Source organism: Colletotrichum lupini, chromosome 3 (assembly GCF_023278565.1).
Source record: "Colletotrichum lupini chromosome 3, complete sequence".
In the NCBI taxonomy this organism is placed as follows: Eukaryota; Fungi; Ascomycota; class Sordariomycetes; order Glomerellales; family Glomerellaceae; genus Colletotrichum; species Colletotrichum lupini.
The window spans coordinates 958452-974602 of NC_064676.1; the positions used below are offsets into that span (position 1 = coordinate 958452).

General features: G+C 52.7%; 5 protein-coding genes across 5 annotated transcripts; all 5 read right to left on the reverse strand.

Moving 5' to 3' along the window:
- Positions 1-1490: 1490 nt before the first annotated feature.
- Positions 1491-1658, reverse strand: CLUP02_05013 (uncharacterized protein; the record flags this gene model as incomplete). Its single annotated transcript, XM_049284022.1, has 1 exon — positions 1491-1658. One exon carries the CDS (start codon positions 1656-1658, stop codon positions 1491-1493), a length of 168 nt encoding a protein of 55 aa, XP_049141165.1.
- A 1688-nt stretch (positions 1659-3346) lies between these two features.
- CLUP02_05014 (uncharacterized protein) lies at positions 3347-5732 on the reverse strand (the record flags this gene model as incomplete). Its single annotated transcript, XM_049284023.1, has 2 exons — positions 3347-5446; positions 5493-5732. The coding sequence occupies 2 exons, from the start codon at positions 5730-5732 to the stop codon at positions 3347-3349; spliced, it is 2340 nt and encodes a 779-aa protein (XP_049141166.1).
- Positions 5733-6817: 1085 nt separating this feature from the next.
- Positions 6818-8842, reverse strand: CLUP02_05015 (saponin hydrolase; the record flags this gene model as incomplete). The annotated part of the gene is made up of 1 exon (XM_049284024.1): positions 6818-8842. The coding sequence occupies one exon, from the start codon at positions 8840-8842 to the stop codon at positions 6818-6820; it is 2025 nt and encodes a 674-aa protein (XP_049141167.1).
- Positions 8843-9688: 846 nt separating this feature from the next.
- Positions 9689-11542, reverse strand: CLUP02_05016 (uncharacterized protein; the record flags this gene model as incomplete). Its single annotated transcript, XM_049284025.1, has 3 exons — positions 9689-10779; positions 10832-11346; positions 11412-11542. The coding sequence occupies 3 exons, from the start codon at positions 11540-11542 to the stop codon at positions 9689-9691; spliced, it is 1737 nt and encodes a 578-aa protein (XP_049141168.1).
- A 1100-nt stretch (positions 11543-12642) lies between these two features.
- On the reverse strand, positions 12643-14404 carry CLUP02_05017 (C6 zinc finger protein; the record flags this gene model as incomplete). The annotated part of the gene is made up of 2 exons (XM_049284026.1): positions 12643-14193; positions 14300-14404. 2 exons carry the CDS (start codon positions 14402-14404, stop codon positions 12643-12645), a joined length of 1656 nt encoding a protein of 551 aa, XP_049141169.1.
- Between the last annotated feature and the right edge of the window lie 1747 nt (positions 14405-16151).

The following is a 16151-nucleotide window of genomic DNA, read 5'->3' on the forward strand; positions in this document are numbered from 1 at the left end:
CGAGTTCGAGAAGGAGGACAGTGACTTATGCGACTGACTGACAGCCAAGCCCGCATTATCGCACGTCCTTGACGCGTGCGCTTCTCGCTTCGAATGTCTACTGCGTAGGCAAGTGGATTTTGTTGTCGATGATGGCCCTTGGCGCTGCGCATGGCTGTCGACGTCTGTTGTCGGATTGCCGAGTCCCGTATCTGGACACGCCTATCCGTGGGGCCGGCTCTGTGTATCTCTCAGACTGCGTCTCTCCGTCGTTTTCAACATGTCTCTCGGTAGTGTATATCTCATATTGAGAACTACCGTCCATAACGAGATATCACCGATGAGATGACTCAACTGGCGCATGCAATACTGAACTGAATCCGGTCGGCTCTTGAATCTTGCGCGCGCGGGCGACCGCGCCGCAAATTACCGCCCCCATGTCAAGTGCGTTCGAGCTTCCTCCTGTAATTCTGCCTATGAGAGGTTCGCATGTGAAGAGCAATGTGTTCTGTTACGCTAAAGTCTGTTGTCACCACATCCCGGCCCTTGAGAGGTAGACTTTATCTTGAGAGAGGGACCCATTTCTTTCTGCAGCCGTTCCCTACACGCGCAGGAGGCAAAAAGAAGATAGGCCCAGGCTTGCAGCCTTTCGCGCATGAGACGCCGGAGTCGTTCCGCTTAATCTCCAGCGTAAATGACATGAGGGCTGCTCCCGCGCCGTTTCCCTGTTTCCTTGACTCGCCATAGCAGTGACCAGAACTCTATCCCCGAGATTAGTCACTGCCATTCAAGGCATCTCAAGATACCTACGTAGAGGCGAAAGTTAAGAGGCTCAAAAGGAGACAACACAAGCTTCAGCCAGCGTAAGCCAAGAAGAATAGCAGCACACTTCCATAGAATGCTGCCCTCCTTCGGCGATTATCCAAGAGACCATCAGACAGCCAAGCCTGGCCATTCCGCGATTCCCGCGTTGGCACTGCAAGCCACCCGACGCCGCCAAGAAAACATCAAAGTTGAGCCGAGTATCTCAACTCCCTCGGCCATGTTCTGCGCTTTAGCTGCTGATGACAGCTTCTCGTGGACTCAGACTTTCGGTCCAAACACGACAACGGCAACCTGCCGCTAGCTCAATCCCAAGAGCCTGGGACCCAAGAAACGTGGCGAGTAATGCAAGGCCAAGATCACCTGTGCTGTGAAGCAGTGAGCACCCATGACATCTCTTGATCGTTGGGAAAAACCCTCCATCCCATCGGCACAGATTCGGATACTCCAGGAAATTGTTCAAGAAATCAACCCATCCCCATCTTGGCACTAGCACCAACTGCCATCGTGACTCCAGGTCTCTCTCCGCTTCATCTCCCCCGGACCCCAGAAAACACCGTGCCGCAATCCGGAGTCAAAGAGGGCGCAAAAGTAGAGGAATAAAAATCGAACCACTGGAAAATCCGGAGTCCCCAAACCACACCTTGGGATATTTCAGCTCAGAGTAAGCCATGAACTATTCCAACCCGTCAAACGAGGCCTAAGGGGACGGGGGACCCGCTCTCCCCGCGAACATGATTGATGGAAGAAATAAACATTCCCCAGACAGCCCCAGATGGGATGGGAAGGGGGGCAGCGACGACGCCGCGCCGCCGCCTCTTGCTCCTACACAAGGATCTCAAAGTCCACGACAGCATTTCGAAAGGATCTTGTTGGCGCGTTGGATGCGCGCACGCCCACGCTAAGCACCGAAGGCGTTGCCGCGGGCGGCCGTTCTCGCCAGGGTACTGCGGGTACCACCTGAGAGGACTGCTTGGGGGTTGTCTAGTCTAGGCTGGACTAGGATATGTACGAATAGGTAGTTTGTCGAGAAGGAGGTGACAACCCGACAAGAGGGATGTGTCAGTGAAGCCTCTTTTCGTCGACGAGTCCGAAATCTAGTCCTATATTCCTACACATTTCTCGCAATAGAGACTAGTGAAGCTGACGCATGCTGCGTGTCTGTGGCATGGTTGCCGTTCGTACCACACAGATGCGGAGATGAAAGTGTGATAGGATGCCGAGAGCAGGAAGTGTTTGGCCAGGAGTAGCTGAGATGACTCTCGATCGTCGTGTTATGTGATTCCATTAGCTTACCGAGAGGACGGGACGGCGGTCTGAACCCAAGGCTACCTTACTGACCCTACGTGCCTCCGGAAACCTACCTCGTAGGCCGGACCCCAGCATCGTTCTCGGACTTCGGCACCGGTTGCACACCAACTTTGGTCGCATGACGGGAGGGAGAGTATGGCTGGCTCGACCAGGGCTTCTTCCTTTTTTCATGTAGTCATTTGGGAAGAAGCTGAGCTACTATGGCTTGCGAATGCTCGCGTGACCAGTTTGAGAGAACTGGACTCGCGTCGTTCTTGTTCTCAGCGCTTGAGCTATGCCACAGCGCAGCTGGTTCTTGTCCCCTTTCTGCTTGGAACGATCTCCTTTCCTACCGTCTTTCAAAACATCCTACTAAACTTGAGCAGGTCAATGTTACTAGACACTTCTGCGAAAGCCCCCTCGGTCATTCGTCAACGGACCCCCTATTCCAAATTCTCATGCAAACATCCAAACGACAACGAGTCTCTCCCTTCGAAAGTACGTCCCGACTCACGATGGACCCGACAACTTTCCAGAGAATATAATCACCTCGCTTAAGCCTCTAAGCCTACCTATACATAAACTAGACAAACAGCAAAGGATACGTTCGATACCTCTGGGTTCGAAGACGCGCTAGATTCCATCACGCCTTGATGCTTTTCTGAGAGTCATACTTCGTAATGGAGGAGCGTCTAGTCGAAGCACATACGCTATGCGTGTCTAGTACGTAGCGAATTGCCGTCTTGATAGCTTCGCTTGGAGCTCTGTATCTTCTGCATACAGTGGGGGTCCAGACATACCTCAGCCTCGAGAACGTATCCGCGATTTGATATCTGCATGAATGCCTGAAGTTGGTATCGCCGTATCACCATATCCTACCAAGACTCTGACTTCAATGCCAGCCTCCTCAATATCTGAGTTCCAGATCATGTTGAAAAGGGGAGCCGATGATATTGGCTTAGGAACATGCTGTGAGAAAGAAAGTGAAGATAACCGGCAATGACAGTGGTAGCAACGATGCAAGAAGATGGACCTACGAGCCATGTGTGCCCACATGGCCCCTGACTGTGCCTCACGGGCAATACGCTAACACATGGGTCATTTGACATATCGGAGTAAACCAGGATACTTGATCGCACTTTGATGCTGAATGTCGCTGAGGACAACTTGCTGTTGATACGGGATACAGTGAATCTATCCTAATTAGCTTGGTCCAATGCCATCCAAGTCGTCCATCATGCAAGAAACCATGATCCTAAGCGGCAGTATCAATCGTCCGACTGGTCTCATTGATCGCTAGGTTGGCCAAGCCATTGACACCAGCCTCTTCATTGACCGCCTCCTTGCCCCTCTTCGAGGCGGTCTTCTTCTTGCGTTTCGCAGTCCCGAGGCTGACCGGCGGCGCCTCGATGATCCATTTTGCAATGGCTGCTGCACGCTCAGTGAGTATAGGATACTCCCGTCCATCGTCAACACTCCAACGACGTAGCGCAGGAGAGAGTTCATTAGTCTCGGACCTTCCATTCGAGCTATTCTTCAAGCTCATGAGGTACTCGTGATCCTCCTCTGAGCGCTTCTGACGAGCGGTGATGGCTGCACGAAGGGTAACTTCGTCAACAACTCTATCGTCATCAAGCGCGTCCATGATGGCCTGCTGTCGAACTCTCTCCTTCCGCTGCTCCTCAGTCTCGCCAATGTCTGGCAACGTGCTGGCGTCCCTCGTTATGGCAGCGGCTGCGAGGGCAGCGGCTTTATGAGATGAATGGGAACTGTCCTGCTGCACGCCAACTGGTCCATCAAGGACCGGGAGCGGCGCTGGAGCACACAAAAGTTCCCAAGAAGCACTCATTTGGATCCAATTCTCTGCCCGGCGCAACACCTCAATCCAGTCTGCCCTCGCTGGGGACCTACTAGCCTGGAAGAGCGGGTAGCCGTCAGCAAGTCGAGCGAGACGGGCGACCATGTGTGCGTGGCGTAGAAGCTCCTTGGTAGAGGTCTGTACCAAGCAATGGCAGAGCAGTAGAGAATGGAGGGCCTCGGTCAGAAGTGGATGATAGGTAATAGTCTCATAGTTATTCGGCTGTACGGGCCCTGATGAGCGGACCAAGTCCTGGGAAGGGTACGGCGGAATGTCTGCAGGTGGAACGGCAGCAAATAGCTCGGACAAGGCAAACGCCTTGTAGGAAGGGATGCTGCCCGAGTCCGGAACACGAGGATGACGGTAACCCTGCGCCGCGAGATTTACTTTTTCAGTAAAATCCCGGGCGACCTTCAGCGGTTGATCCGGCGTGTAATGGAAGTTTGACAGATAGGCCATGTAGTCCCGGAGTGCTTTCTTAGCGTATGTCTTCACCACTTTCCGTTTCTCCAGCCGAATGTGCGCTGCCTCCTTGTCCAGCGCCGTGGTTCCAGGACTCTGCCCATCAGTTTTGCCTGAGTTGATAGCTCCATTCGCACCACTCGCCTGACCAGTCTCTCCGTTCGCAGGAGTGTCAGGCAGACTAGCGGCTACATGCTGGCAAGCAATAGTCAAGTACGCTCCAGCTCTTTGGAACAGCAGCTGTGTTTCCAAGCTACTAGGTTGCTGGTCCTCGGTGAGGATGATATCTGGACTTCTTCTGGATCCTGTCGTCAACTCGACTTCTCGGGAAAGCGGTGCTCCGTGTGGTGGCTGGTGATAGCGGTGCACTTGCAGCGCAAGGCTCAGGTCCGAAGCCGCCCCTAGGTAGTCATCCTTGAAGATCCGAACAGTCGCTCTAGTTCGTAGAGCCTCGGCTTCGGTCGGATGCGCTGATATGATGTTGTCCAAAGGCGCTAGACTAGTACACTCGGCCAGCTGTCGCGAGGGTATCTTCTCGTGGAAGAAGTGAACGTATTTCGCATCGGGATCATCTCTGCTGCGTTGCAACACTAGGGAGCCAATTTCCTCGAGAGTCGAAGCACCTTGCATGGTAGCGACACTGCAAGCGATTTCATCCAGACGATATGCGCGGGCGAGCTTCTGGCTTGCCTGCTCTCTCATGCGAAATTTCCGCTCTTTGCTCAGTTTCGTCCCGTGACCATTCCCCACGCCGAAGCCCAACGACGACATGTGTCCGTTAAGCCCGCCATGTACGTTCGTCAAGGTTGGTGTTGCGATGTCGCTAGCAGCGCGGACAGCCAAGTTAGTTGCTTCATCGACTAATCTGCGAATCTTGAGAAGGTCAAAGAAGACGGCGGGGTCGATCGGACGGGGTACCGGGGTATTGTAGTTGATGTTCGCAATAGTTTCGAGTATCTCAATGGGCATCTGTAGCCATGGGCCGTGGAAGGAAGAAATGAAGCGCCAATGCCTGTCGCGCAATGTGTCAGCGAGCTGTGATCCATAGTAGAGTATCAACATTCACGGGAGCGCAGCGCACACTGCTCTGGTCGCTCATATTCTCTGTCGCAAATGCAAGACTAGGGAAGATGGCAAAAGGGGAAACAGACTTGTTGCGACATATTATGAGCGCAGGAGCAGTATCGGGCGCCCCGTTGGCCGATCGCCTGGAGCCTGAGTCCTTGGTCGAGCCATTGGAAGAGGATTGCGATGCGCTCTCACTAGACACGCCGTCGCCAACATCTTCTACTGTTGTCTGCTTGCCCTTCTTCTTTGCCATTATCTCTCGCGCAAAATAAGGCGGCTTTGTTGCGAGAAAAAATTATGGCGGCGCTGTCAAGTCGGGAAGCACAAAAGCAAATGATGGTCGACCAGTTTCCCTTGAATTACAAGGTAGACTGGACTCGAGCGATGATGAAGGTGGGGAATTATCGTCCAATTGATATTGAGCTCATGGTAGCAAATCTGTTTATTCCGATGCGAGTAATCTCGTGTGTCTCGTGTGTGGTTGTCGTCGACAAAATCTTGAATTGCTACCGTTCCTGCGCGAGGTGCGCGACTGCTTGGCCGCCGCTTTCCTTCCATTATTTGTCCCTGAACAAGTTCGATCCTTCCTTCCCTCGACACATCGAGGGGCACCCGGAAAGCTCGATTCACGTGATGGGTCTCGCGGTAACGTGACGGATAAGATAAGCATCTTGACCGTATCGATTAAGGTAGATTGCACCTTATCTACCTTAAGGTACCTAAGGTAAGGTACCTGTGGTACCTACCACACCGTGCTCACCTTGATGTTGCGCCCAACTTACACCAAAACTCCGATCCGAAACTGGGTACGATATCTGGAATTCGTCAGCGACGTCCGTTAGACGATCAGATCGATACATGATTTAATGAATTCGGATCGCCCCTGCTGCCGAGTGGCTGGCTACTCATCTCCAAACGCTACCCGTAGCATGCACCCGTCCAGCTCAAGGCATCTTCGGTCTGAAGATGTTTCATCTCAACATGGGATTCTGGCATGGCAGCTGTCGAAGCTGATGAGGGGCAAAGGTTTGGTGTTCGGACACAAAGCCCAACAGAGCTCCGATGGCATCTTACGATGAAAATCTATTGTCATTGCTGTACGCTTGACGCAGGAGACCGAATGCGTCGGCCGTGCTTGTCTCGGGGGACCGGGCTCATCACCTATACGCCTCGCATCTGCATCGCCAAAGTTTGGAGGATCTTGCTGTCACTATCACACTTTCAGATGAGGTAAGTGGTGTCTCATTGAGCTTTGAAACTAGGTAGGAACTTCTGTCCTCGTCTGCTGCGCCAAGCCCCCTCCCACGATTCTTGGATTCACGGACCTAGCTGCTGGTGTCAAGTCCTGTTTGCTGGCTGGAGCCATTCCTTGCCGTCAATCGTGGTCGTCAACGTACCGTTGGCTTGGAAGATGTTCGTCAGGATATCAATGGTCAACCGGAAGCCGCCAGAGCTGGTCTTCTTGGTTCCATTGCTTGGCCCCGTCTGGACAAGGTCCGAGTACCAGTCAATCTCCTCCACCGTCGGACTCGGGTTCACTGAAGTGACCTTCTCGGATCCTACTAGCACGTTTGAGCCGTCATCAGAGTAGTTATGATACTCGACGGCTACAGTTCCCGGCAGACCACCTCCACTATTCGGGGTGATGGTTACGTTTGCCCAGCCGCTGACCTTGCCCTTGAGGGTGAAGTTTCCGTTTGTCGGGAATGGCCTCTCCGGCGCGTGAGTTCCAGGCACGTATGGAGTTGCCCAGGGAATGGTGTCACCTAGAGACTCGACAGAGGGCGGTGTGAGAGGCTGCCGGCTTGTCAGATGAGCTAGCATCATGCGCTCGGTACGACCTCCGGGTGCCGTTGATGGATAGCATGGCAGAGGGTTCTCCCCTCCACACTCGGGAAACACGGTCAGGGCCTGATAGTACACGATACGGGTGCCATCATTGGACCATTTCGGGTCGGCGCGGCCGTTCCATTCGGGATCATTGATGGCGCCACTTCCGGGGATTCCACTGCCCTCAGCATTGAGTTGTTGCCCAAAGTACGAACCCCGGTCACCATGACCATCGATGAGCCATGGCTGGAAGAATCGACGCCCCTGGTTGTTTCTCGTCGATGAGGCCGCGCTCGCGGAGACCAAGTCAGTCAACGGAGGAATGCCGCGCAGACCCGCCATGAACATTTGGCGTCCACTACCACGGGTGTCCATAGCCACGGTCCATTGGTCATCCGGAGACACGTCGACGGGATCCGTATATTCTGGGTGGGCAGTCAAGCGCCGGACCTTTCCAGTGATGAGGTCTGCAGCGAAGACATCAATGTTGGACGACTCGGCGGGGTACCCAATGTATGTGACTTCTTTGCCGGTACCGCTGAACCCGCGAAGCTCTCCAACAGTGATGGCATCATAGTTGATCCGAAGCAGAGAGCTGTCCTCCAGGTCAATCTCGACCGGCTGCTTATCGTTTGTGCTGAATAACAGATTGACATTGGCCAGATCATAACGGGGCACAAGTGGCTCGCCAGTTGTCGGTGCTTTGGTGAAAGCCAGCCTTCCTATGTATGCGAACTGGCTGACCTTACCGGACGTGACGGTGAAAGAGTTAAAGCCGAGATGCTCGTTGCCAGGATGGATGCGCAGCTCGCGAATGGTCCCGCCGATTCCTGACCCGTTCACGGCCGTGTTCCATCGGATTGGGTAGACGTGGACTTGATCAGGAGTGCAAGCTTCGCTGACAAGTTCAGCTGAACACTCGATGATTTGCGGTCCAGCAAGCAGGCGTTTGCCGTCCTTGAAGATTTGGGGGTAGTCGAGCGGCGCAACGAGTACAGCCTGGTCATCCGCAGATACGCCGCAAGTAATACACTTCCACGCATCACCGTTTGGAAACGTGCTGTTGTCGATCTTGACAATGACCAGCTGTGGGCCGCTGTATATGCTCGCCGGGTCGGGCGAGGCAGGGGCGCCGGTGAAGTTCACCGTCGCTACAACGTGGGCATCGTCTGGCAGGAAATCTCCGTTCTGGAGAGCGGGAGATCTCCCGATACACCCGGTGCCGCGGGGGTTGATTGCCTGAGTACATCCACCGACACCCTCGTCCGCGGTGACAGGGGGTAGAGGGAGCTCTGTGATGGTGATTGGCTCCGGCGCGGGAGGAGGCGGGACGTCAGCTTCCCGGTCCGCGATCTTGGAGTTTTGGGTACTGAAGTCATTGCTATCGGCATGTCTGCCGAAACGGGCCTGGTCTTCATGTTCGTCCGCCGGTGCGGCGTACGCAACGCTCGCGGCGCAAAGAATGCCAGTCAAGGCAGAAGTGAGACGCATCTTGAGGAACTTCTCAGCGGCGCCTGTGAGAGATGGCACCATAAGCTGAATCAGAAGGTGAACCAGACCAAGGAGGAATGTAAGACGAACACAGCTTCTTATGAGCATCTACGGAACCTTGAATCTCTCATCTTGCCGAGAGATCACCCTGTAACCTGATGTCCCGGCGGAAGACCCATCCCGCGGAAACAACAGGAAGATCTCACCTGGCAGAGCCCCAGATGCACAAAGGCTGGCAGTCCAAGCTTGACGAGGACGCAAGACCAAGGCAAACTGCGCCGTCTCCCGAGGTGTTAAGCGCCGATCTCAAAGCTTGAATATTCGTATGTATTCCGAAAATTCGGGCCGGGGCGGGTCTCTGCTATACGCGGAACGGAAGTCTCGAATACGGCGAATACGGCGGGGGAGGCGGGCTATACGCGTGGACATCCTTGGCTGCGAATGACGATGGACGGCTAGATCAATTTGGCAGGAAATTTTGAGTAAAAGTGTGCCACGTCGTAGGGATACTCCAGTATTCGACGCGAATGTGACGAAGTACGCTGCAACCGTCCAGTACTATCCTCTCTTGACAACTCATTGCCGCAGCGCAAGGCTGCACTTATAGCGTCAAGGCATGGTATGCCTATAGGAACCAGCCAAGCCCGTTGCGATGAGTAAACCAAGTTGAGGGCACCTTGTCATTCATACCCGGTTGACATGACAACTTCGGCTGATACGAATGAGTCCGATCTCTTGGTTGACTAATCTCTAAACCTGGCTCTGAAAAGCCCGACTACGTTGCAAACATCGTCACAATGCAGCAGAAAACAGGACCATCCTGATCCATGAGACATTGTCCTCTAGCACTATGATCCAAGTATGTACGTGAAGTATTGATTGCTTTTTTCAGAGTAAAGCGGTAATAAACACCGAAGTCTGCAGGCCAAGCAACCCTTCCGTGGCAACCAAACTCCCATCGACCATCTCCCAAGCAACATCGCCCCAAAGCACCTCAACAACCTCGCCTACCTCCACTCCATCCGGCAAAACAACTCTGATCTCGCCCGAAATCTCATCATAACTCAGATTGACCACACTGACAAGCACCTGCTTCTTCGCTTCATCAACCCACACCGCCGCATCAACCCTCTTCGCACCCTCAACAGCAAGATCCTGCATCCTCTCTGTGCCAAGCAAGAACTCTACCGCAGCTTCGTTAGTAAATACACTAGCCAACTTGCTCGTCAGACCCTCCAGCTCCGGCGTGGCCGGGTAATTCCACATCACGATGCCCTTTGCGCCGTGGTTGACCGACAGCACCGTCATGACAACCTCTTCCTCGGCGGTCGGGTACCGCGCCCAAAAGGTCTCGTTGCCAAATGCCTGCGGTGCAAACCACTGCGTCTTCTGCCATCCCAGGATCTCATCTCTACGGTAGAACTCGTCCAGTCGCACAGAGATATCCTCAAAATTACCCTCGCAGTCGTCGCAACCGCAGCACCCGTACGTGGCATTACACTCGGTGCCATACACTGTCGAAAACGTCGCGTTGATGGCGACGGGGTAAACGTCGCTCATGATGATATCCGCGCCGGCGCCGTACTCGGCGTAGTGAAAGTCCCAGCAGTTGAGCGCGAGGGAGACCGGGTGGTACGGGTCAATCGCCTTGATCTGCTCGTACGCCATCCCCGTGGAGTTGGCCGGGTTCGCCTTGCCGTCGGCCTCGTCGCTCTGGTACCACAGCAGGATGGACGGGTGAGTGCGCAGCCGGGTGACCTGGTCGACCATGTTTGTGAGGTTCGGCCAGGTCCATAGGACGTCGTAGCGCAGGTAGAGGCCCAGCTCGTCGGCCCGCTGGAGGTAGGGCTCGAATTCGTCCCAGGGGAAGGGGATCTCGCCGAGGCTGCCTGTGGGCACGATGTGGATTACGTTGTAGCCCATGGCGGCGAACTCGTTGAGGGTGTCGACGCTGTCGTTCCAGTACAAGGTCCATTGTGCTGGTTCAAGTCAGTCAGAGGCACGGATTTGGTTGCGAGGGGAAGTGCCTACTGTAGTAGGTGTATGCGAAGATGAGGTCCCAATCAGCATCCTTGCCTCGTTGCGCGAGAAGTCCGCCGTACAGGTTATCGATACGCGACACGCTACCGTAGTCCTCGGGGTACGGAAGATACGGAAACTCGGTCCAGCCTTCGTACACATGCATAGAGTCCAACTTTGTTCGGATCGTGATGTTGTACGTCTCCATACGCGGAGTGAGCGAGTCTAGCGGGAGAGCAACCTCGTTATCGCGAGATCCGAGGGCAACTTCTTCGGTCGCAAGGACATCTTCCCCCAGCAAAATCTCAACTGTCAACGGCCTGGATGTCGAATTGGTGTAGTTCGATCCATAGCCGACGGGCAGCGGAGAGCCGACCTGGTTCGAAACGGCGGCGTCGATGAGTAGGTTTGCTGAAGAGTCGGTCTCAAGATAGATGCTCAGCCGCGGTCGCACCTTGAGTCGCAGAAGGGGAACGCTGGAGATGGCTGGCTCGGGGAACCATCCACCTGGGTCAAAAGAAGAGTTTCTGCGATTGAACCTTGTGAGCACTTGACCGGCTGAAGCTGACGCAATCGGGTAGAGGGGACTCACGTTGCGCGATACGCCTTTCCGCACCAAATGTCAACCCCTTCCGGGTTGTTGAAGCGGACGGCCTGGCCATTGACCGGCGGGAGTGCCGCGATCAAGGCCGCGATAGCCGGAATGAGCTTGCGGAACATCATCCTGTCGTGAACGTTCTCACCCAGGTGTTGCGAATAGCATCATGCTGGTCTGGCTCACGATTCGAAGCCATTGGACTTATATGAGCGGGGAAGTCAGCTATTGACCCCCAGTCCTGGTACGCAACTGGATTGTTGCTTTGGAGATGCAATCAGGTGGATCACCGCCGGATGGGCTATCAATGGCCTGACGTGCCATCGCCGCTGGGTGATTAGCGTCGTCATGACCCTGATCAGGAAGCTATCATGGACGGTAATGAGGGGAACGCGCAGGGTGAGGGGCTCTCCGACTTGGGTGTTTATGAATAGCGACGTTACATCTCTCCAAATCTCCAACTTTGGAAGTTTAGCCGGTTCGTGGGCGGGGAAAGACTTCGGCACTAGGAAATGAAGAGTGCCGAAAGGACGGAAGAAGCGGTACGGCATCACCGGCGAATCGGCCGGGCTTCTGTGCAGTGTTGACTAGATGGCATCCTCCGTGGGTCGCGAAAGCTCGACGACTTGAGGGACTTTGATTGATACGTTGTGTTTGCTTACTCTGGTAAACTTGTGGCCGTTTTCTTCCACCTGGCTCCTCTGTCTCTTCATCAGCCTTCATCAGTCAATTGGATTGCTCAAATGCAGGTGAAAGCTGCTCCAACGTTTTTCAATCAAGGGTGATAGTTAAGGTGGTATTCCGACGGCGATGGTCATTGTGGGGATGCAGAGATAAGCAAGGGTCGTGATAGAAGCTCATATCATGATCGTCCGTCGCTTTAACTCACTCCGATCTTCGGGGCTCTTTAACATGCTTTGTGCTAAGTCTTTAGCAGCTTTTCTGTTCGCAACGTTCAGATATTCCATCGGTCGTCTGTTATTTGCAACCATAGACATGGTAACATATCAAATGCGATCTATTGCATGGTCTTGCACCTACGCGGGCGAATCGAAAAATGGACGTAGAGGTCCAGAATTCCATCATCTTCCAGGGAACAGAGCGAAACCCGTGGCCGTGGAACCGGAACACCCTCCCGACAGAAGCCCTGTTGCATCGAACATGGGTAATATATCGCAACGGCATTGTAAACGTCGAAAATGCTCTTCTTGTAGTAACATGCCCATGCTCACGCGAATCCTTGATTCACCAATGTAGCCAGCGGCATCTGCTCGTCTCTACGACAAAGATGCCGAGATAGCACCTTCTCTGCCAAGGTCGGAAGCGAAGCTGTCTCATATTCCTTGTCCCAAAGATCGCTCTCCCGAACTGCGTTGATCGACTCCAAAATGCTGGCAATTTCGCGGCTATCCCACATACCTTCCCTTCGCTTCATAGAGTAGAGCAGCGAGATAGCCCTCGACTGTACTTCGGGGTCTCGCGAAAAAGTAGCAACAACCACTAGCGGCGGGATCGTATCTGCAGCTATAGCAAAGTGCGGCAGCTGTTGTGAATTTCCTTCCCCGGACGGACAAAAGGCCTCAGTCCTGTCGAGCATACTTCTCCAGATAGCTGGATCTATCGTTTCAATGGTGGAAGTTTCGCACTGCTTGATGATCATCTTCCAATCATTTTGGATAAACGTCAATATTTGCGCCTCTTTCAAAGCCTCTGGAGAAAACGACGGATCAGACTGCCATATCTCGATGCTCATATCAACTCTGGAGCTCCATGTATCCAGGTGATGCCGTGCTTTCATCCAAGCGTCGAATATCTCATCTTCGAAGGGCGACATGTCGCCAGGTAGATCCAGGACAGAGGCCCAAGAACGTGGTGGAGCCTGGCGAAAGTTGAAGCCTATGATAGAGCCTAATGCCTTTTCAACACGGTGGATTTCGAGTCGTGCCTCGTCCAAGGTCTTGAAGGGATCATGCCCAGATGCCTCAGGTACAGCTGGAGGCCGTAAGAAGAAGTCTAGATCAGGGGTGATTTCTGCCTCGAGCAAATAGGCTGTATCGATCCCAATGCAGGAGAACATGACGGCGATGTCAGAGAGCTGATCAAAGTATTTCCTGGCGGTCTCGGCCAGACATAATTGTGAAGGGGACAAGGCTTCAGCGCCGTTCATCTCAAGACTCTCTACTGCCTCTCGAATGGAGCCGAGGATCCTACAGCCACCCCGTAGGTGCTGTATTGCTTTGTCATACCGCCCTTCTATTACCTCGAAACAAACAAAGACGAGGCAAGCGACGAGGGAAATTCTGATGGACGTAGTAGATAGATTCTTCTCCCTGTCCGCCAGTGTCGACTTGAGAGCTTTGCCATAGTACGACATGGCCAGACTTGCAAAGTCTTGATCTTCCGTAACCTTGCTCGCATGCGAATAACCATCAAGGAAAGCTCTGTGCGATAGACCGAGCCCTACCAAAGCATGTTTAACTGAGTGTGAATAGTAGCCCAGCGGTATGATGTAGTTGTTCCAAAGCTTGGTCATCAGCGCTATGTTTTGAAATCCAGGAATGGTAACCCGACGGACGTGATGGAACATGCATTTCTCAATAAGAGTTCCGTCAATGTCCCAGTCAAGCGATGCTGGCAGTTTTTCAGATGGTTGCGTTGCCCGGTCTAGGTGTCTTTGCTGGCCGGCATCGCGACTTTCACTCATCCGATGTCTTTGGCGTGTTCGGCGGACCCGACGCCCTGCCAGATGGGCATCCTGTCTGTGACTGTGAGCGAAACTCTGTGCAAAGATCTCATTAGGGTCAGCAACGCTTACTTCGAATTTCTATAGAAAGTTAGCCTGGAATGTTCAAAGAAGACTCCGTTGCTCGCAAGTGTGGCACCACGTACCCCGTGCTGTGCCCGGCCAGCGGCTCAAGTGCCGTTGACGCTGCCGGTGCAAGAGTGTTCGAATGACTGATGAAACAGTGGAACCTGCTAGTGTCTGCCATTTTTCGAATTCTCGTACACTGGGACGAAAAGCTTTCGCCTTCATATGCCCTAGACAGCCTCTCGGAAAACTTAGTCTGGGTCGACTGACAGGTGTCAAGGACTCAAGGCCGGCCTTTTCAGGGAGAGATCAGGCACCCAGCTGAGAGTTGGACGCGTGTTTCAGTGAAGTCATCACATTTCCTCTTTGGTCATTCTCGGCACCCCTGCACAGCCACTTGTAGCCCCACCTGGCTAAGCCTCAAGTAGAAGTGAAAGACAGTTGAAATGCTCACATGATATCAAGAAAAGCAGAAGAACATCAGCTTTTTGAGAGGGCAGATGATTTCCAAAGCATATCTGATGGCCAATTCGAGTAAAAATCGTGTAGGAAAAGTGTATCGAGGCATTTTGTCTGAACTTGGACTTTCATGACAGTGCCTGTACCGAAAGAAGTTTCCATGACACGGCGCTTTCACTAGCTTGTGTAAAACAAGAGCCGAAACTTAGCAAAGACGTTTCTGTACATGGAAACAGAATTCAAGAATCGGTACTCGAAGTACAAGCATGAGAGTGTTGACAGTGAGAAATAGATTGCCACTTTTGCAAGGAACTGTAAGACTAACATGATGTCGGTGATACCATCTGCGAAGACCACTTAGTCATGCTGGGTGTCCTAGCTGCTCGTGGTAGAGCAAGGTTTCCAGAAAGTTTCGACCGCCAAACACAGCTGTCTATCGCTGTCTTGTTTATCGGTCTTGAACAATTCAAGCTCGAGATGTCATTGCTGTCTTGAAAAATTGGAAAAGTCTTGGACATGGTAGCACCGACTTGATAAAAGTCGGTGGTCTAGTAACCCGGATCAATCTTCTACTATACTAAATGATTCTGCTGGCTTCATGATGCTAACTTGAGCAACCCGAAAGTTAGACTGCAGATTGAAGAGTCTTTTTGTTGCCAAGACTGCTATTCAACTGACAGCAACGATTAATGAACTTAACCTTTACAGTGACATAATGCTACAGCTTGTGCGTAACTTAATCTGCCATGGAGAAGCTGAAATTAAAGATAATAAGATAGAGAAACGTATCTCATCGTTGCGGACCGGTAATGATTCCCTAAGATTTTCCACAGCGGAATGTCGAGTATCATTGTTGTTTGCATCGAAAAGTACTATCAATTCTATCCTGTTTGAAAATATTGCCAAAAACAGGCAAAAGAGTGGAGATATCCAAAGAATAGGATCCAAGTGCTCGACTATTCGAATGAGTTGTGCTACGATCATTTCGATGATATGTTATGATCGCTTCCGACATTCTACTGTATGAAAAGCAAGGCTATAGCCGCAAATCGTGACATCGACTGCTTGATTGTAGCAAATTCGTTAAAGAGGCTGCCTCAGACATCAAAAAATGTGTTTTGTTACAGAAAGAAAGAAAGCCTTCCTGGATATTATGTTTGATAACGTATCGTAGGTGGCCCCGAGAGGCATTGTGACAGCCAGGTTTTGAAAAGCGACGCTTCATATCTGCTACGTGGCCTCGTGATGATGTTTTTGGCCGGCAGAACACGGCTGTGAGTGCGGCTCACTGTTATCCCGAGATTTGAAGTCATTGTCTACAGTTGCAGATCTTTTCAGAAAGCATGAGTTGCAGTAGGTCTCACAGAAGTTGCACTGTGATGTTCCAGCAAGCTCAGATCAATGCTGATCCGGGGGATTTGACTATCCATGCCATACTCGATATTCATTAAGTCCGCCCGCCGTAACAC